The sequence below is a fragment of the Microtus oregoni genome, unplaced genomic scaffold (assembly GCF_018167655.1).
Source record: "Microtus oregoni isolate MIOR12 unplaced genomic scaffold, Mior012 000001F_ref0000356, whole genome shotgun sequence".
NCBI lineage: Eukaryota > Metazoa > Chordata > Mammalia > Rodentia > Cricetidae > Microtus > Microtus oregoni.
This window is the reverse complement of record NW_024543060.1, coordinates 85,596,148-85,615,310: the sequence shown is the minus strand read 5'-3', so window position 1 is coordinate 85,615,310 and position 19,163 is coordinate 85,596,148. Positions and strand designations below refer to the sequence as shown.

At 46.8% G+C, this 19,163-nt stretch overlaps 1 protein-coding gene across 1 annotated transcript in view; it reads left to right on the top strand.

Moving 5' to 3' along the window:
- Ccdc38 (coiled-coil domain containing 38) overlaps positions 1–19,163 on the top strand; it is a 36,122-nt gene that overhangs the window by 9,733 nt on the left and 7,226 nt on the right. The window contains 8 exon segments of the mRNA XM_041676156.1: positions 82–162; positions 5,430–5,581; positions 6,332–6,421; positions 6,626–6,723; positions 9,409–9,446; positions 13,149–13,221; positions 16,341–16,492; positions 18,590–18,725. Of these exon segments, the coding sequence (XP_041532090.1) occupies positions 82–162; positions 5,430–5,581; positions 6,332–6,421; positions 6,626–6,723; positions 9,409–9,446; positions 13,149–13,221; positions 16,341–16,492; positions 18,590–18,725 (820 nt within the window).

The following is a 19,163-nucleotide window of genomic DNA, read 5'->3' as shown; positions in this document are numbered from 1 at the left end:
CCCCCCCCCCGAGTCTTTGCTTGCTTGTTTCAGTTTTTCGGAATATAAATGAATAACTAATAGATGCGCGTTCCCTTTCAGGGCAGCACAAGAAACATTAAACAAACTCCAGATGACAACGGAGCTCAAGAAAGCAAGCATGGAAGTCCAGGCGATAAAGAGGTGAGAGGGGCCGCCTTTTCCTCAGCCTGTTCCCACGTCCTATCGTGACTTCTTGTGCCCAGCAAAGGCCGAGTGGGAATATTATTCCTTACCAACAGGTAACTCAATATGGACAGATTTTAAAGCGAATGACATGGCTGTCAAGGATTGCGCCTGTCTAGATTTCAGAGCATAACCTCTCTCTAAAAGGCTCTCTCACTTGTAGATGCAGAAGTTGAGGAGTTAGCTGAAAAGAAGAAAAACAATGTCAGGAGTAAACAAGGGTTTTTTTTTCTATGTGCCTCCCGTTTGCTCGTTGTAAGAAACCCTTCACCCCCTTCACCCACATTCAACATCTCAGCTGGGATGCAGTTGACGATCAGCTGGCATTCATCGTTGGCAGTTTTTGTCCTCAAACTCCGGAGCAGAATCTCATGGCACTAATAAATGTAAGCTCTGTACTGAGAAAAATCACAGGAGCAGGGATGGGGCTCATATTATTATGTGCTCAGTCGTCCCTTCTCGGACCTTCTGTGTTCAAGGAAACTCGGCTGAATGAGTTTCAATATCTAATATCTAAAAGACTCTTGTGATCACTTGAGACACTAAGTTCATAATCCAAATTATGTGTTTCAAACAGATTCTGGCTCTAGTCGCCTCTTCTACTTAAAAGTTTAAGGTTGAAGGTGCTTCATAATAGGAGACCCCTCCCCACTTCCCCAGGTATGAAATTCTTGGCTACGTCCCCAGCATTTGTTTTTCTTACTTTCCGTGTCTAAATTGTGCCTTGCTTTATTGCTCAGGCTGGGCTGGAACTCTCTCTGTTGTTCCAGCAAACCTTCAATACCTTGCTTCAGCTTCCCAATCAGCAGGGATTTCAGGGGTAAACTACCAGAACCATTTAGATGACCCTATCCATATACATATATGTGTCCATTAATCTATCAATTAATATTAATGTGTGATTATATAACATTATATATTATATGCAATATATTCATTAATAAATAATATATAATTGTCCATTACCCTGTTCATCTGGTTCCATGAGGAACCTAAGCAGTGGCCAGGGTGCTGGTATAACTACTAGGCTCTGCATAGTGCCCATTTGGTTACACCTCTAAACAGCCTTGCCAGAGACCTTGCTCAGTGCCTGGGTCTCACCCTTCTAGAAGAGTAAACGAGATGACGGAGCAGGCACATGGGTAGAACCAGCCAATGGGAGCCCCTTCCTTTTGTGGTAAGATGGTTTGAGAATGGAAAGTCTTTGAAAAGGAGAAAGGACTTTCTCTGGATACCTTTCCATCGAAGGTGTCCAATCCCAGCCAACGTTTACCACACCATCTCTGTGACACTCTGGGAGGAGAAATGAGGGGCTCCCACAAGCTCCCAACTACTGAACGTGAGGAATTGTGTGCTCACCCTTAGAGACTACGGATGCGGGGCTGAAGGATGAAGGGTTGAGGCTGGGCGTTTGAGACGATGCAACCGTGAGAAGGGAACTAATGAAGTTCTAAATGAGGACGGTGGCTTGGGCCTTGCTGTTCTGTTTTCAACTCTGCGTGTGCGTCTGTTTGAAACAAGACTGGAGTAGAGCAGTACGAAGCTGGGGGAAAGCAGAGAGCCCAAGACTCTAGGTAATGTTGGTGAAAGCATAGGCATCTGTCAGACGTCTGTCATTGCTAGAAGGATACCAGTAATCTATTTCTTTTTCCCTAAGAGGAAAATAACAACATCTGTTGTTTAAAGATTTTCAGTTTATTTTTATTTTATATACTTTGCTGTTTTGCCTCGGGTGTCAGATCCCCTGGAACTGGAGTTCCAGACAGTCGTGAACTGCCTAGTGGGGGCTGGAAATCGAACCCAGGTCCTCTGGAAGAGTAGTCAGTGCTCTTAACCACTGAGCCATCTCTCCAGCCCCTGAAGATTTAGTTTTAATTAGGTGTTGTAGTAGTTTGAATATATGTGGCCCCCATAATCACACAGGGGGTGGCACTCTTTGGAGGTCTGTCACCGTGGGGTGGACTTTGAAGTTTCTTAATGCTTGATACCACCCAAGGTGTTAGTTGATTTTCTGTTGCCTGCCAGATGTAACAGCAGCCTCAGCTCCGCCTCCACCCTCATGCCACCATGACCTCTGCTAGGATGATAACCGACTGAACCTCTGAAACTGTAAATGAGCCCTGTTAATTAAATGTTTTCTTTATAAGAGTTGCCATGGTCATGGTGTCTCTTCACTGCAATAAAAATCCAAAGTGAGACAGATTTGTGTTTGCGGATATGTGCACTAGTGCCAGGGTGGAGACGGAGACATTGGATCTCCCTGGCAGGTGTGAGCCACCCAACATAGGCACGAGGAATTAAACTTGGGACCTAACCCACAAGAGCTGTAAGCATTCTTAATCTATGCTCCAGCGCTCTGGTTCCAAGGACACTGTACTGACTGGTCTCGTGTTTCAGCTTGACACAAGCCGGAGTCATCAGAGGAAGGAGCCTCAGCTGAGGAAATGCCTCCGTAACATCAGGTGTAAGGCGTGTTCTCAATTAGTGACCAATGGGGAGGGCCCAACCCATGGTAGGTGGTCCCATCCCCCGGGGCCAGTGGTCCTGGGTTGTATGAAAGAGCAGACGGAGCAAGCCAGGAAAAACAGACCAGTAAGCAGCTCCTCTCCGTGGCCTCTGCATGGGTTCCTGCCTCCAGGCTCCAGCCCTGCTTGAGTTCCCGTTCCTCCAGTGATGGACAGTGATCTAGAAGCGTAAGTCAAATAAATCCTTTCCTCCCCAACTTGCTTTTTGGTCACAGCAGTAGAAACCCTAAGACTAATTTGTAGCAGCGTAGTGGGGTATTGCTGCGACAGACCTGACCATGGTTTTGTTGTTGTTGTTGTTTTGGGTTTTTTTGTTTTGTTTTGTTTTTGGAGGATTTGGAAAAGACTTTGGAATTTAGGATTAGAAAAGTCATTGAGTGTTGAGACCTCAGTGGGGTGTTCTGTGGGAGCTGGAACGAGAAGAACATTGAGAGCAGTGCAGACAACGGAGGCCTGGCCTGTGAAATTTCAGGGAGAAGTTTAAAGACTCTATCCGGGCCATTTGCTATTTTGAATTAAGATTCTATGGTTCCTGTTAGTGGGGGTTGAAGAATGAGCCGTGATTAACAAGACACCAGAAACTACTGAAGCAAATCACGTTACTGGGACCATTGCTGCTGCTCAGCAGGAGCTAAGAAATTAGCAGTGATCGTCTTAATAAGGAATTAAGAAGAGATATCAGCACCGGCGAGGTGAAATCCTCTGGGAAGAGTTTCCTGGGAGCAGAGAGGAGCTGTGTCCAGAGGCGGTCGTGATTGTACCTTATGCTGGCAGCAGGATTTGATAATGTGTCCATGTCACCCAGGTGGCGCTGGTTTTGAAGGCACGAAGGGTTCATGGAGAGCAGCTGAGCCTGGGCACCGGGAGAAGCAGGGAAAGGCCATCGTTGAAGGCCCAAGACTGAAGGGGTCGTGCAAAGAAGAAGTTGAGGCTTAGCACCATGAAGAGAGCCTTTGAGAGGCTATTGGTGAATGTCCAGGCCAGCGGCAGCAGAAGACTTCAGGATTTTGGAGACGCCAGTAGGGTGGGATGATCACCACGAACGTTAGCAGCTCTGGAATGGAGCCAGCCAGAGCCTAGAAGACACGCTGCGCACGCAGCAGAGGGCGGGGCCGGAGAAATGACCCAAGCCCTTTGGCGGAGTCTAGAAGAACCGGAGTGAATCCCGGATAACTGAATATTGAGTTATTTATACTGCTGGAGTTCGGTTTTGCTTGGTTCAGATTGTGACGTTGCCCTGGTTCTTCCCTCTTGAAGAAGGTATTCGATTTACTTTTGGTTTGTAAAGGTTAAAGACTCGAACTTTTAAAAGACTGGGTATTGACGTAGAATGGTACTGCGGGGAGCAGATGCGTCTCGCTGTCATGAAAAGCCTTATGCTACTAAAACATCTTAAATCCCATATTCAAGAAAGATTTCTACAGAATATTTTAAAGAGCCTAAATTTTTTTTTTTTTTTTTTTTTCGAGACAGGGTTTCTCCGTAGCTTTTGGTTCCTGTCCTGGAACTAGCTCTTGTAGACCAGGCTGGCCTCGAACTCACAGAGATCCGCCTGCCTCTGCCTCCCGAGTGCTGGGATTAAAGGCGTGCGCCACCACCGCCCGGCCAAGAGCCTAAAATTTTAATGTGGTTAAATTTGTAAAGATTGTGGGGGCTTTTAAAGCTATTTATGATTTTAATATGAGATCTTGGGGATGAATAAGAAAGGAAGGGTTGTGGCTTAATAGTGATGCGTTTGTGTGTCGAGTTGACAAAGGGTCATTTGTTCTGGCTGGTTCTGTGTGTCAACTTGCCACAAGCTAGAGCCATCAGAGAGGAGGGAGCTTCACTTGCGGAAACACCTCCATAAGATCCAGCTGGAAGGCACTTTTTCAATTAGTGATCAGAGGGGGAGGCCCCGGTCCATGGTGGGCAGTGCTGTCCCTGGAATGGTGGTCCTGGCTGAGCAAGCCAGGGGAAGCAAGCCAGCAAGCAGCATCCTCCGTGGCCTCTGCATCAGCTCCTGACTCCAGGATCCTGCCCTGTGTAAGTTCCTGTCCTGACTTCCTTCGTTGACGGACTACGATCTGGAGGTATAAGTCACATAAACCCTTCCCTCCCCAGCTTGCTGTTTGGTCATGGTGTTTCTTCACAGCAATAGAAACCCCAGCTAAGACAGACCTACTTTTAAATGCTGCGCTGAGTGTGCAAGAACGCATGTCGGGTATTCTGCACACTGCTTCCGCGCGTCAGGCCTCTGTGAAACGGTAGTTCCCTTTCTTCCCCTCATACACCCAGTCTTTTTCAGCTTCCAGTTCCCCCATAGGGCCCAAGCTCACTAGAATATGATGTTTCTGATGGAGACCAGCGGAGCTAGCCTGTCGCCCGCCCGCCCACTCCGAATGTGCGTGTCACTGGGCTGTTTCAGGCAAAGACCAGCCTCTGGGTTTCTTTCCGCTCAGATCTTTCAGAAGGCCAGCGTCTGTGGCTATGTTTACAAGTTGTGCTGTTAGAGGCAGGCGGATGTCTGTGAGTTCGAGACCAGCCTGGTCTACAAGAGCTAGTTCCAGGACAGGCTCCAAAACCACAGAGAAAAGGAACCCTGTCTCGAAAAACCAAAAAAAAAAAAAAAAAAGTTGGGCTGTTGGGCTGTTGTGCCAGCAAATGATGGTGAGAAAAGTGCTTTCGCAGCTGTGTAACCCATCCTTGTTTCTTTTGAAGTGAAATAGTGAAAACCGAATTCCTCCTCAAGGAGTACATGAAGTACGGGCTCTTCCTGCTGAAGTTGTCCCCGAAACACTGGCAAGTGCAGCAATCACAAAAAAGAGCCCAGGCGTCAAAGAGTAACCCCATCCTCCCAAGAATCTTGGAAAGTAAGTCCCGGATCTTAATTCACGCTAAGCGAAAACCCCCTGATTCTAGAGTGTTCTGCCCGAAGTTTGTTATTTATCTCACAGTCAGAATTTAAAAGTCAAAACTTGGACAAGGATTCCGCCTATGTTTTTTTTTTTAAGATTTGTTTATTATTTTTACGTGGTGTTTGCCTGCATGTATGTCTGTGTGAGGGCGTCAGATCCCCTGGAACTGGAATCACAGCTGTGAGCTGCCATGTGGGTGCTGGGAATTGAACCCGTGTCCTCTGGAAGAGCAGCCAGTGCTCTTAACCACAGAGCCCCCTCTTGTTGGGAGCAGTGAGACCCCAGATCCTGGATTTCTTGTAAACAACTTGTTCTCCCCTGATCTGAGTGCCTACAGCTGCTCTGAGCATGAGACCTTCAGGAGTTCCTGATGGCAGGAGAGTGGTTTCTGGTGGGTTTGGCTGGGGCGTGGCTATCTCTACATAGTCTGCGCCTGAACACAATAAAGGGGGCATTCTTGGGGAATTCAAGGATGACCCGTGTCTCTGTCTCTCTGTCTGTGTGTGTTTGTGTCTCTTCTCCCCGTGTAGAGAGGGCTGTCCTCGCCCTCTGCCTTGTAAGATTGCAGAAGACGGGATCCCCGTCTGGGATCCCCATCCTTGGAAGCTTTGATGGCAACTCTGGCATTACACAGAGGCAAAGCTTTTGCTCTTGGGAAGGTACCCCACCACTTCTATCTCCCACAAATACTCTTTCCATTTCTAGGATTCTCGCTAAGTTCAAGTAAAAGAGATAGCCCCAGCTCGGACAGGCTGTCTCTTTCCGATGAGCACAGTACAGGAAAAACAAGCCGAGGTAAGAGCTAAGGCTGGTGATGGCGCCGGCCAGAACCTCCAAAGTGAAGCTGTACTTAGAAGGGGGCTCTGCTGGAAAGTGGGGGTGGGGGAGTGATGCCCACATCACCCCTGATCCCGGAAAGCCAGCCGGTTCTGTTCTTTGTGATGTTATCGCAAAGACATGTCCAAGTTGACAAGAATCTCATCCTAAATGTTCTCTTAGATAAGACCTCCCCCGCCCCTGGAGTTGCCAGCATAGGCATTGAGACCCAGAAGCTATGCCGCCAGGGCAAGGCGGAGCCGGAGGAAACTCTGGTGGAGGTCCGTAGTGGTCCTGACAGGCAAACTGGTTGTCCAACCTGGGTATCGGGGTGAAAGACGAATGGAACCATCTAGTAGCTGGTTTCCCTCTGAAGTTTCCCTCAGGACAGAGGAGAGGGGAGGGAGAATTGCTGTTCACTAGTAGAAACAGGGAATGCATTTTTAGTCTCTTGGACTAAGAAATCCTCGGCAGGAAGCAGACTCAGCCGAGTGACGGGTCCTCGCCATCCTGTGCCGTGAGTCAGGATTTAAGGGTGGCAGCCGCCATTACACCAGGTGGAAGGGGTGTCCCCTTGCCGAGCTCGCTCTTAAAACTCCAGACAGAAAACAGGTTCCCCGCGGGCAAACATGAAGCAGTGCCAGAGTCCTGGTGTGTGAGAGGAGTGCGGTGTGTCGGAGAAATGTGTGCTTCTAATGTGTTGGGAGCTGGAGGCAGAGAAGGCTTCTGGATTGTTCCTAACCAGAACAGTGTGAGAACATTCGAAACTGAAAAATGCATTTGACCTGTGATCGTTTTTAGTAGGTTCCTGTTACTAAAACGACTATCCTGGGTTTCTTCGGTGTTATAAAGGGTTAATCTTACTTAAGGCAGTTACGTAATATGATTTTTTTTAAAAAAAAATATTTATTTATTTATTATGTATACAATATTCTGTCTGTGTGTATGCCTTTAGGCCAGAAGAGGGCACCAGACTTCATTACAGATGGTTGTGAGCCCCCATGTGGTTGCTGGGAATTGAACTTAGGACCTTTGGAAGAGCAGGCAATGCTCTTAAACTCTGAGCCATCTCTCCAGCCCCTAATTTTTTTTTTTAAAGAAAACCCTTTAAAAAGGGTTTTAAAAAGGGAGATACAATTGCGAATGGCACGGAAGTATTTCCTTTCTCCTGAGGAAAAGTGAATTTCTTATCAGAATATCTGGCTGGCCCTGTAATTTAAATTAAAATTAAAAAAAATTAAAAATATTTTAAAAAGTGGGTGGAGGAAGACACCAAGTAGCCACTTGAAGGAGAAAGATGCCAGAACATTGCCAGTGGGCCACAGCCTCGTGGTGATACATAGAGTAATAGAAATGGGTTCTTTCAAGATGTAAGAGCCAGCTAGGAGTACACATGAGTCTTTGGGCAAATGGTGCTATAATTAATATAGTTTCTGTGTGATTATTTGGGTATGGGCTGCGAGAAATGAAAGCATGGTCTCCCTTTACATCCCTCCTCCCCAATTCTTTGGTTCAAGTCTGCCTTCTGTAATGACAGTCCCTTACCCTAGCCTGAGACAGGAGGGCCACAGTGACTGACTGAGGATGCTCTACCACGGTCAACCCTGAGCACTCTCCATCACCACCACACACCAGGGGTCTGGACCCGGCGTTTTAACATTGTTTGACTTGGAAATCAACACTTAAAAACCATCAAATGCCATGAAAATATCTGAATCTCCGTGTTCCCTTGAAAACCGCCAGACCTGACGTCCTGGCTCTAAGGATGTTTCCTGTGGGTCAGTTTTCCCCGCGGGATGGTCCTTCTCTGGGGGACGGTCCTCCCTATTGAGTGATTCTAGTTCCCACCAGGCCGCCTTCCTTCCTGCATCTGGCCCCCTGTGGTCATCTGAGTTTGTGATCCCCAATCCAGGCCGACTCTTGGGACCCCTTTCCCCACTTGATCTTGTCACTAAGCAGTGGGTGTATTTTGGAGTTAGGGCAAAAGCAGCAAGATTTGTCTGCCAGAAATAACCATGCTATATGAGCCTGGATGGCTATGCATTCTGCCAGAGAGTTAAAAGTGGGAATTTTTTTTTTTTAAGGTATGAGCCAACTGGAGCCTACACACACCATATTACTTTGCCCATTTGGGGATCTGGGGTAGTGTGTAGGGGTGGGGGAAAGGAGGGCTGAGTCTCAATGGTACATTCTGAAATGTTGAGTGTAGGTGTTACTCAGTTTGAATAGCACCTCCTAAAAATGATTTCAGTAAAATGTGCTCAGACACTGTTCTAAAAGCAAAAACATTGTATGATGAGATACTTCATCTTTGCCCTGCTTCCCTCCTCTCTTCTTCATTCACTTCATATTTATCAAAGGCAGACAATGAATTTCAGGTGCTATGAAATAATGCTCTTGTGTACTGTAAAGATTTGTCGTTCGTATTGGTTTAATAAATGCTGATTGGCCAGTTGCTAGGCAAGAAGTACAAGCAGGGCAACCAGACTAGGAGAATTATGGGAAAAGGAAAGGGCAGCCAGACACAGAGGAAGCAAGATAAGAATGCCTTACTGAGAGAAGGTACCAAGGCACATGGCTAAATATAGACGTGAATTATGGGTTAGTTTAAGTTGTAAGAGCTAGTTGGTAATAAGCGTGAGCTAATAGGTCAAACAGTTTATAATGTAAGCCTCTGTGTGTTTCTTTGGGACTGAACGGCTGTGGGGCTGGGCGGGATAGGAACGTCCATCTACATTCAGGCACTTCTAAAGACTTAGGGTACCATACGATACAAGGAAGACAGTGGCACAGTAGGAATAGGGAGTGAGGCCTCAGTGGAAAAGGCCCAGCGTGAAACCCCCACCAGGTCACAGTAGGAGCCTGCCAGGGAGTAAGTGGCAAGAATGAGGCCCACTGTGGACTCAAAGCAGCATAAATAAAAAGAATAACGGTGAGCCGTAAAGATGTTGGTGGGTCCCGGGCAGGTGGATGAAGATTCTCCGGGCCAACAGATGTGGAGCAGGTAAGTACAAGAGGCCCACGACCAGGAGGCTGGTCTCTTCTGGTTAAGAAGGGAGCTGAGCATCGTTTTTGTTTCTTTCCTTAGTTCTTTTAAACCCTGTGATCAGAACTAGAGATTGCTAATATAGGAAAAACAGAACCGTGGCGCTCACCTTATTGTTGTCCCTCACTTGGGACTTACAGTGGTCAAGCCCCACTTGGCCACTGTGTTTTCAGTTGGACACTTATGCTTGGAGTCGCATTTCAGTGCAACGAAAGAGCTCCGTTTTCTCTCTATGGTCACCATTGTGATAATAATGTTGTTTTTTTTTTTTTAAAAAAAAAAAAGAACGGGCACAGAGTACCTCACACCAAGAGACCAGGGCTCATCTCTAATAGCGTTCTCCTTCTTTCCCTCTCCCATCACCTATGGCACGGACCTCACCTGGACATTTTGAACAGGACGGGAACAGAAGAAATCTGCTTTTGGCCCAGACACGAAGAAATCCTCCATGTTCTTCAAGTACGGTACAAACTTACTAAACTCTGACGGAAACCACTAAAGGCTTTTTAGAAAATAACTCTTCTTAACCTATGCTCAACACAGAGACCTCGTCTCCAGGCCTGCGGGCACATACAGTGGAGACAGTGGTGGCTAAGTCTGCACTCCCGTGGTGCCCCAAAATTCTGCTCTTTGAGTAGGACCACAGCCACAGAAGCCACCAGATCCCAGACCCCTGGGATGTTCCCCCTCGAGCTGTTCTGCTAGAGGCTGCAGTAGGACCATAAAGCGTTTTCATTTCCTCTTTTGTTTCTTCCCTAACGTGATTGTTAATTCATTTCATACATTCTCATCCCTAACTACCCAAGAGGTTTTGAGGAGATAAATGACTGTCTGAGTCAGACATGCTAGCCTTGAGGAAGGGCTCTGAGCCGAGTGCCCTGTCCATGACACTCCCTGAGGGCCACAGGGACATTTGACTCTGAATTCTGGGGATCCTGGGGCCCCCCACTTCTGTGACATTTAGTTGGCCCTTGCTATTTTTTCTAATTATTACTTTGTTTTGTTTTGTTTGGTTTTTCAAGACAGGGTTTCTCTGTAGAGCCTGTCCTGGAACTAGCTCTTGTAGACCAGGCTGGCCTCCAACTCCCAGAGATCCGCCTGCCTCTGACTCCCGAGTGCTGGGAATAAAGGCGTGCGCCACCACTGCCTGGTTTAAAATTTTATTTTTGAGATGATTGTAGATTTAGACGCAGTCCCTGGCAGGTCCCCTTTGACTCTTGACCCAGTTTCTGGTAACAGGAATCCTGTGCCAAACCGAAGGGCAAAGCCACAGCCAGGATATCAACCTTGGCCCTACCAAATGCAAAATGTTACCCCTGGATTTTTCATGTCTTTTTATCGTCACGCCCACTTCTACTCTCCCCCCACCCCCGCAGCCACTAATCTGTCCATTGCTGATGGTGTCATTTGATGTAAGCAGGGTCATGCTGCGTGTAACCCTTGGGTTTTAATAATAACTCCCAGGAGATCCAGCCATGTTAGACCATGAGCAGGTGGTTCTCTTGTTGTTGAACTGTGCTCTGTAGTCTGAATGCTGTGTACTTGGACTGTTCACCTACTGTAGAATGTCCACCTTGTTTCTAGTGTGGGGCTCTCAGGAATAAAGCCACTATACGTTTTATTTGTTCAACCTAAAAAAGTATTCTACCAGACTAGAGAGATGGCTCAGAGGTTAAGAGCGCTGCGTGCTCTTCCAGAGGTCCTGAGTTCAAATCCCAGCAACCCCATGGTGGCTCACAACCACCTATAATGAGATCTGACGCCCTCTTCTGGCCTGCAGGCACACATGCAGGCAGAAAACTAGTATACATAATAAATAAATCTTTTTTAAAAAAATATTTATTTATTTATTTATTATGTATACAATATTGTCTGTATGTCTGCAGGCCAGAAGAGGGCACCAGACGTCATTACAGATGGTTGTGAGCCACCATGTGGTTGTCAGGAATTGAACTCAGGACCTTTGGAAGAGCAGGCAGTGCTCTTAACTGCTGTGCCATCTCTCCAGCCCTAATAAAGAAATATTTAACAAATATTTTACATATATGGGTGTTTGGCACGTTTTCCCCATGTGCATGCAGGCTCCACGAGGCCAGAAGGTGGCGCTGGATCCCCTTGGAACTAGAGTTGGAGACAGTTGTGAGCCACCATGTGCAAAAGCACAGGGTCTCCTAACTGCTGAGCCGTCTCTTTAGCTCCTCACACAGCGTTCTGTGTCAAGATAGTTCTTATGTCTCCGGATGATTGTCTAGAAGGCAAGAGTGCACTAGACGGTACAAGTCAGTTTGTTTCCAATGTCTGTACCATTTTACACTCCCACCAGCTGTGCGTGTGACGTCTAGTTTCTCAACAGCTTCAGCCTTTGATCCGGCGTGTGTGTGTGTGTGTGTGTGTCTGTCTGTCTTCAGTGCCCGTGGAGGTCAGAAGAGGGCACTGCTGGATCCCTTGGAGCTGGAGTTATAGGTTATTGTGAGCTGCCTGACGTGGGTGCTGGGGACAGAGCTCAGGTTCTCAGAAAGAGCAGCAGCAAGTGTTCTGAACTGCCGAGCCATCTCTGTAGTCCCATCGGCTGTTTCTCATTGTCACTATCCTGACAGGTATGTACCTCACTCTCCTCCCTGCCCTCATTTATTCGTTTTTCTCCCCACGCCAGCCTCCGTCACCACCTCCCTCCCTCTCTCCTTTTTCCTGGTGTACTAAAATTCTAATTGTTTTTGGTTTATCTTTTATAAAGGATTTTTTTTTCCAGAGTCAATTTCCAAGGCCTGTCATTAGTTTTTCCCTACCCCCTCCCCAGAGTGTGTGTGTTCTTCACGACACACATGGGTTGGTCAGAGGACGTCTTTCATGAGTCGGATCTTTCCTTCCACCATGTGGGTTCTGAGGATCAAATCAGATCATCAGGCTTGGTGGCCCTCAGTCACTTCATAGGTCCAACGTCATTATTCTGCAACGTTGTATCTTACCATCCGCCTACCTGATACTTCCTCCTACGAGTAGGAACTATCACCAAAAGCAAACCTTCTCTGTAAGAGGCAGGTAGCTGTCTCACTGAAAAGCATTCTGAAGATGGCGGTCAATCTCGAGCCAGCGCTGGAGCTCATATTTTGACGTCATGTCCACTTTGGTAGTGACAAAATAGACGTGACAAGATAGGGAGTCACATGTGTCTTTAGAGAAAGCAAGCTACGTTTATGGTGCCACTAAATCTGTTTTTGTGTGGTCTCCTGCATGTGTGACTCTGTCTGGGACTGAGTATGATTTTTCTTTGGCACAGTTGTGGAATCGTGGGGTGAGCAGCCCCCTAAAACGAGAAGCCGTCTAATGAAAAGAATCTGTAATAGGGGCTGGCAAGGTGTCTCAGTGGTTCTAGCACTGGCTGTCCTTGCAGAAGACCTGGGTTCGATTCCCAGCATCCATGTGTTGGCTCATAGCTCCCTGTAACTCCCGTCTCAGGGCATCTGATCCCCTCTTCTGGCTTCCGTGGACACCAGGTTTGCATGTGGTACACGGACACACATGCAGACAAAACGCTCATACAAATAAATTTCAAAAAGAACTCCATGGTAGTTAGGGTTCAAAGTCAACTTAGAAACAAAGGCAAACCCTAGTCACAATGTAAAGTGACTCAGAAATAATTTTTCTTTCTTTTTTTAACAGTCAGGATGAAAGCATGGGCTCGGAGGACAGTCTGGAGTTCTTTCTAGAGAACGAGACGCTGGAGTTCGATCTGGTAACCAGCTGTGTCTCTTGGTTCCAGCTGTCAATGCAGATTCGTTTCTTCTGAAATGTCCTATTCCAAACATGTCACACATTTTCCAGAAGGAAATGTGGCTTGATTCTGCTCTCACATCCTGGCTATTGCCTATCTCTGTCATCAAGCCATCTATGAAAAATAGACAAAGAAGGAGATACTGTGCTGGTCCTTTGGAGGGTGAGGCAGAAGAGCCACAGGTGTCGGGCCCAGACGCCCGATGTGACAGAGCAGGCTTGCAATCCCAGCACTTGGGAGGCAGAGGTGCGAGGCTGGGCGGTCCTAGGTCATCCTCAGATGTATAGCAAGTGAGAGGCCAGGCTACAAGAGATGCCTGACTCAATAAAACAAAGCCAAAGCAGCAACAGAATTGAAGGGCAGCTTGGGCTTACCCACATAATGTGTTCCAGGCCAGCCTGAGGTACACAGTGAGCCCGTCTCAAAAACCAACCCCGAAAGAAATCATTTGGAAGCAGATCTGTTATCAAATGCCAGCTCTTAGACTGTTTATCATTGTGTGTGTGGTGCGTGTGTATTTGTTTGCCTGTGAGTAGTAAACACGTGTGTGTCTGTGCATGTGGAGGTCAGAGGTGACACTGGATGCGTTCCTTAATGGCATTTCACTTTATTTACTGAGACAAGGTTCCTGACTGAATCTGGTGCTCACTGATTTTGGCTACCTAGCCAACTTGTCCTGGGAAATCCTCCGGCTCTGCCTCTTAACCGCTGGGATCACAAGGGGAGAGGACTGGGGCTGGGGGGGGGGGGGAGGGGGGCTGCCACACTTACCCATCTTTTACAGTGTCTCTCTGCTTCTCACCCTTGCACACCCAGTGCTTTGTCCGCTGAGCTACCTCACCAACCCAGAATTTTTCATTTTATTGGGTAAGCAGAACCCTAAATAATCCTCCTACAAGACACCCCATTGTTGCAGCAAACCTGACTGTGAGCTTCCCTCAATCTAAATGCAACCACAAAGGCTCGAAAGTAATTTTAAAAAGAGATAAGAGGCTGGAGAAACTGGCTCAGAGGTTAAGTGGATTGGCTTCTCTTCCAGAGGTCCTGAGGTTCAATTCCTAGGACCCACATAGTGGCTCACAACCATCTATAGTGAGAGCTGATGCCCTTTTCTGTCGTGCAGGCATGCATGCAGATAGAGCACCGTATACATAAAATAAGTCTCACTCAAAAAAAAAAAAAAAAGAAAAGAAAACGAAACCACCAAATACCACCCATTATTACACAAGACATACCTTATCCAGGTCATCTTGCTTTTAAAACTGTGCTCAAACACATGGCTGTCGTGTGCGGTACAGCGGTACTGACCATACACACCCTGTTGTGAGGCAGATTCTATCCCTTCTTCATCTGAAACACTGTGTCTGTCCAGCACCCCCTCCAGCCTCCAGCCCCTAGCAACTATCTTTCTACTTCCTGTTTCTTAAAGACTGGTTATCTAAATACTTATTTAAATAAGGAGATCAAACACTGTAAGTGTGTGGTGGCTGGGCTCTTTTCCTTACCCTAATGATTCTCAAGGCTCATGTAAATTGGGCGGTGGTGGCTCTTGCCTTTAATGCCAGCACTCAGGAGGTGGCAGGTGGATCTCTTGAGTTCAAGGCTATCGTGGTCCACACAGTGAGTTCCAGAGCAGCCAGGACTGTTACTCGGAGAAAGCCTGTCTCAAGACAACAACAAAACAATAGCAAACAATGAATGGGTCTGTGGAGTGCGCTCAGTAGGTACTGAGGAAGTGGGAAGTAGGAAGTACAGTGCTTCCTCGCAAGCATGAGGACCCAATTTCCAGCCCCAGAACCCTTTATGAAAACAAAAAATCCAGGCACAGTCCTGAGTAGCTTAGAGCCCTTTCTAACACTTGGGAAATAGAGACAGAACTCTGGGGCTTGCTGGCCAGCCAACTTATCCTAATTGGTGAGTTTAAGGACTGCAAAAAGATTTTGTGATGGATGGATGGATGGATGGATAGATGGATAAGTGGAGAGATGGATGGAGGGATATATAGACAGATAAATGGAGAAATGGATGGAGGGATATATAGACAGACAGGTAGATGGATGGAGGGATAGATAAGTAATAGGAGAGATGGATGGAGGGAGAGAGAGAGGAAGAGAGGGATGGAGAGAGTGGGCAGTACCTGAAAAACCACATCTGAGGTTCTCCTACAGCCCCCAACACACATGTGCACACACATGTTCATAACCACACAAATGTTCTGTAGAAGACAGAATTTCTCCTTTCTGAGACTGAACATTGTTCATTGTGTATATATGTACTGTATTTCCTTATTCAGCAATTTATGATTATTTTTATTGCTTTTGTGTCTTGGCTACTTTAAGTTATAACACATTATATTAATATACAAATCATCTTTGAAAATGCGTACTTAAGGGCTGGAGAGATGGCTCAGTGGTTAAGAGCATTGCCTGCTCTTCCAAAGGTCCTGAGTTCAATTCCCAGCAACCACATGGTGGCTCACAACCATCTGTAAAGAGGTCTGGCGCCCTCTTCTGGCCTTCAGGCATGCAGACAGAATATTGTATACATAATAAATAAATAAATAAATAAGAAAAAAAAAGAAAATGCGTACTTAACACAATGCTTATTCTACAAAGTCAGGGCATATCAAATAGTACTGAGAAGAAACGAATCTCCATCAGTTTCCTATCTCCCTCCCATCTTTCCTTTCTTCCTTCTCCTGCCTTCCCCTCCTTCTGCTGTAGCCTTTCTCCTTTTACCCCCTCCTCCTGTCTAGCCCCCATCTCTCCCCACACCCCAAATCTCACCTCTGACTGGCAGAGGCTCCATGGCGTCCCTCTGACTCCGCCCTCTTCCTCCCATGTTATAGACCAAGCCAGTTTTCTTTATTCATTAGCCAATAAAAACAACACATAGAAGGACCTCCCACATCACCCCAGCCAGGAATAAGTGGTTCCTCCTTAGAAGGTGATTTTCTCAAGGAGTTTGCCACGTGCGTGGAGAGTTGACGAGTATGACAGCTCCCTCCCTTCCTCCCTCCATTGTCTGGACAAGTCACACGGGTGTGTCTGACACACTTCTCTTCACCCTTGGCCGATTAGATGCCGGAGATCTACTTCAAGGAGCCAGAAGAGTTGCTCCAGGTCCTCACCGAGCTGGAGGAACAGAATCTCACCTTGGTCCAGTATTCCCAGGATGTGGATGAGAATCTCGAAGATGTCAACAAAAGAGAGAGGTTTATACAAGATAAGATGTGAGTACGTTTCTCCCATTTGATGGTTACTCACCAGAGGCCACACCCAACTCACTCGGGATGTCTCTGCTCATGGTTTAGGCTGGGGGTTTCATTGAAAATGATTTACGTGGGGCTGGAGAGATGGCTTAGTGGTTAAGAGGATTGCCTGTTCTTCCAAAGGTCCTGAGTTCAATTCCCAGCAACCACATGGTGGCTCACAACCATCTGTAATGAGATCTGGTGCCCTCTTCTGACCTTCAGGCATATACACAGACAGAACATTGTATTACATAATAAATAAATATTTTTAAAAAATGATTTACATGTTGGGCACAAAGAAGGTAAAATTTACAAGTGTACAGAATAGACTGGTTTTAGTTTAATTTTCTTCCAGTTTCTCTCACTTGAAGTATTGCTGGAAGAGCTGAAATGACACCCATTGCTGTCATTCTGTCCAGGACAGCTGTCAGCTGGCCACCTGGCTACCTAGATTGAGTGGAAATAAACACAATTTCCTTGGGTGTGAAGCTCAGCAAAATGACTTTCTGTGACTTAGTACTACATCATGTTACGTGTCTAGCAGCAATACAGGCCTAATACAGAGGAGACTAGATATGAATCATGGAGTCCCCTCCCCTGAGATTACAGGTTTGAGAAAGAGTTTCATTCAGATTATAGAGTGTAAAACTTTATATCCATTTGTGTGCAAAATGTGTAGAATCGTTCGACACAGTTTTCAGCATCAAAAGATGGCAAATGTTTTAAGAAATGGGTAAAACTACATTTAATATCAGAACCAATTAATTTGCCCAGAAGGCAACCCCCCCCTCCAAATAATCAAGGCTTCTCAGCACCCTTCATTGTGCCTCTGTGCCCAGTTCCATCCTTGGTGTATGTGGTGGTAGCCCAGAGAAGGTGAGCATGTTTGAGATGGAAAGGGATCTATGACCAAATATTTCCCTGGAGGATTTTTTAAAAAGATTTATTTATAAGGTACATCTACACAAGTGCTCTATCTGCATGTACACCTTCATACCAGCAGAAGGCATCAGATCCCATTGTAGATAGTTGTGAGCCACCAGGGGTTTCCGGGGATTGAACTAAGGACCTCTGGAAGAAAAGCCAGTGTTCTCAATTGCTGAGCCATCTCCACAACCCATGCTCTAGAGGATTTTTACCAGAATCTCGAGGCAAACTAGTTAGGTATTCATTTTCCCTGAAGCTGAGGCTATTCTGATGTGTCAGCCAGATTTGGGGACGCTCACAAGCTGGAGATAGATGCACAGCTTATGGTCCTGACGGTACCTCCATTCTGCTGCTTTGTTTGGGGTCTTGTGGGGAACCACAATAGCAGAGGAAGGAAAGAGAGAGTCTTCTGATGGAGTTAAAGCCTGCATGTAAGCGTGCATTTGCCTAGTTGTAACTGGAGGTGTAGATGTAAAGATAGGACTAGGGGATAAAACAACTATTGAACAAGCACGAGGATTTGAGTTTGAGCCCCGGAAACCACACAAGGCCAGCTGTAGTAGTGCACGTCTGTAATCTCGGTGCCCCTAAGGCGAGATGGTAGGCAGAGACAAGCAAGAGACACCCCAGCAGCCCAGGGGCCAGACAGCCTGGCATTTGCTTCTGTGAACAACAAAAGAGAAACCCTGGGCCATTGGGAGGCTTCAGTGGGTAAAGGTGCTGGCGGCCAAGCCTGAGTCCATTCCCTGGAATCCACATGGTAGCGGGAGAGAGCTGTGTCCCGTAAGTTGTCTCTGACCCCCACATACACCAAGGCATTCATCCCTGACCCGACCACAACGAACATTTTCCTAAAGGAAGAGGGCCTGTCTGAAAGAAGGTGAAAAGTGAGGATTAGCATCTGAGGCTGACCTCTTGTCCTCCATGTCTCTCTCTCTCTCTCTCTCTCTCTCTCTCTCTCTCTCTCTCTCTCTCACACACACACACACACACACACACACACGAGAGCTGAAGAGGGCTGCATCCCTCAACCTTGAGTTACAATGGTCCCCTCCTTCATTCCTCAACCTTGAGTTACAGACAATGGTCCCCTCCTTCTTCCCTCAACCTTGAGTTACAGACAATGGTCCCCTCCTTCTTTTGCATCAGAAACAACAACATTGCGTTTCTGCTGGAGCACAAGAAGGTGCTCAAGACCAATTGTGAGCGAGAAGAGGAAAAGGCAGCGGAACTGGAGCTGAGGTCCAGGCTCTTCAGTTTCGGAGAATTCAATTCGGATACTCAGGTACATTCTTGGCCTGTGGTAACTTTGTCTCCTGGTAGTAATCTGGCCTCCCTGTGTGCTGGGCACTTGGCAGGGGCAGTTAAGGCGATCCACAAACTGTTGACAGGAATTATTTTTGCTAATATGGAAGAATCAATTTACTAGCTAGGAACTATTGATACTGACTTTGGGGGTCATGTGAAGCGTTGCTCTCGTTATTTCAAACTGCATTTCTCTGCCCGCGTGTGTGTGTTTGTGTGACGTAGTTCACTGCCTTTGACCATTTTGGTGGCAATTCAAGTAGACAGTAGCACAGTGAACACACCATGAACCCACACATGTAACACTGAATGGAAAATCTGCCCAGCCCTGGGCCTAGGACATGCGTCAACTTCTTTGGGCCTAGATGGATTGGCTCATTTCCCAGAACCTGTGACATATGCTAATACCCTTACCTCT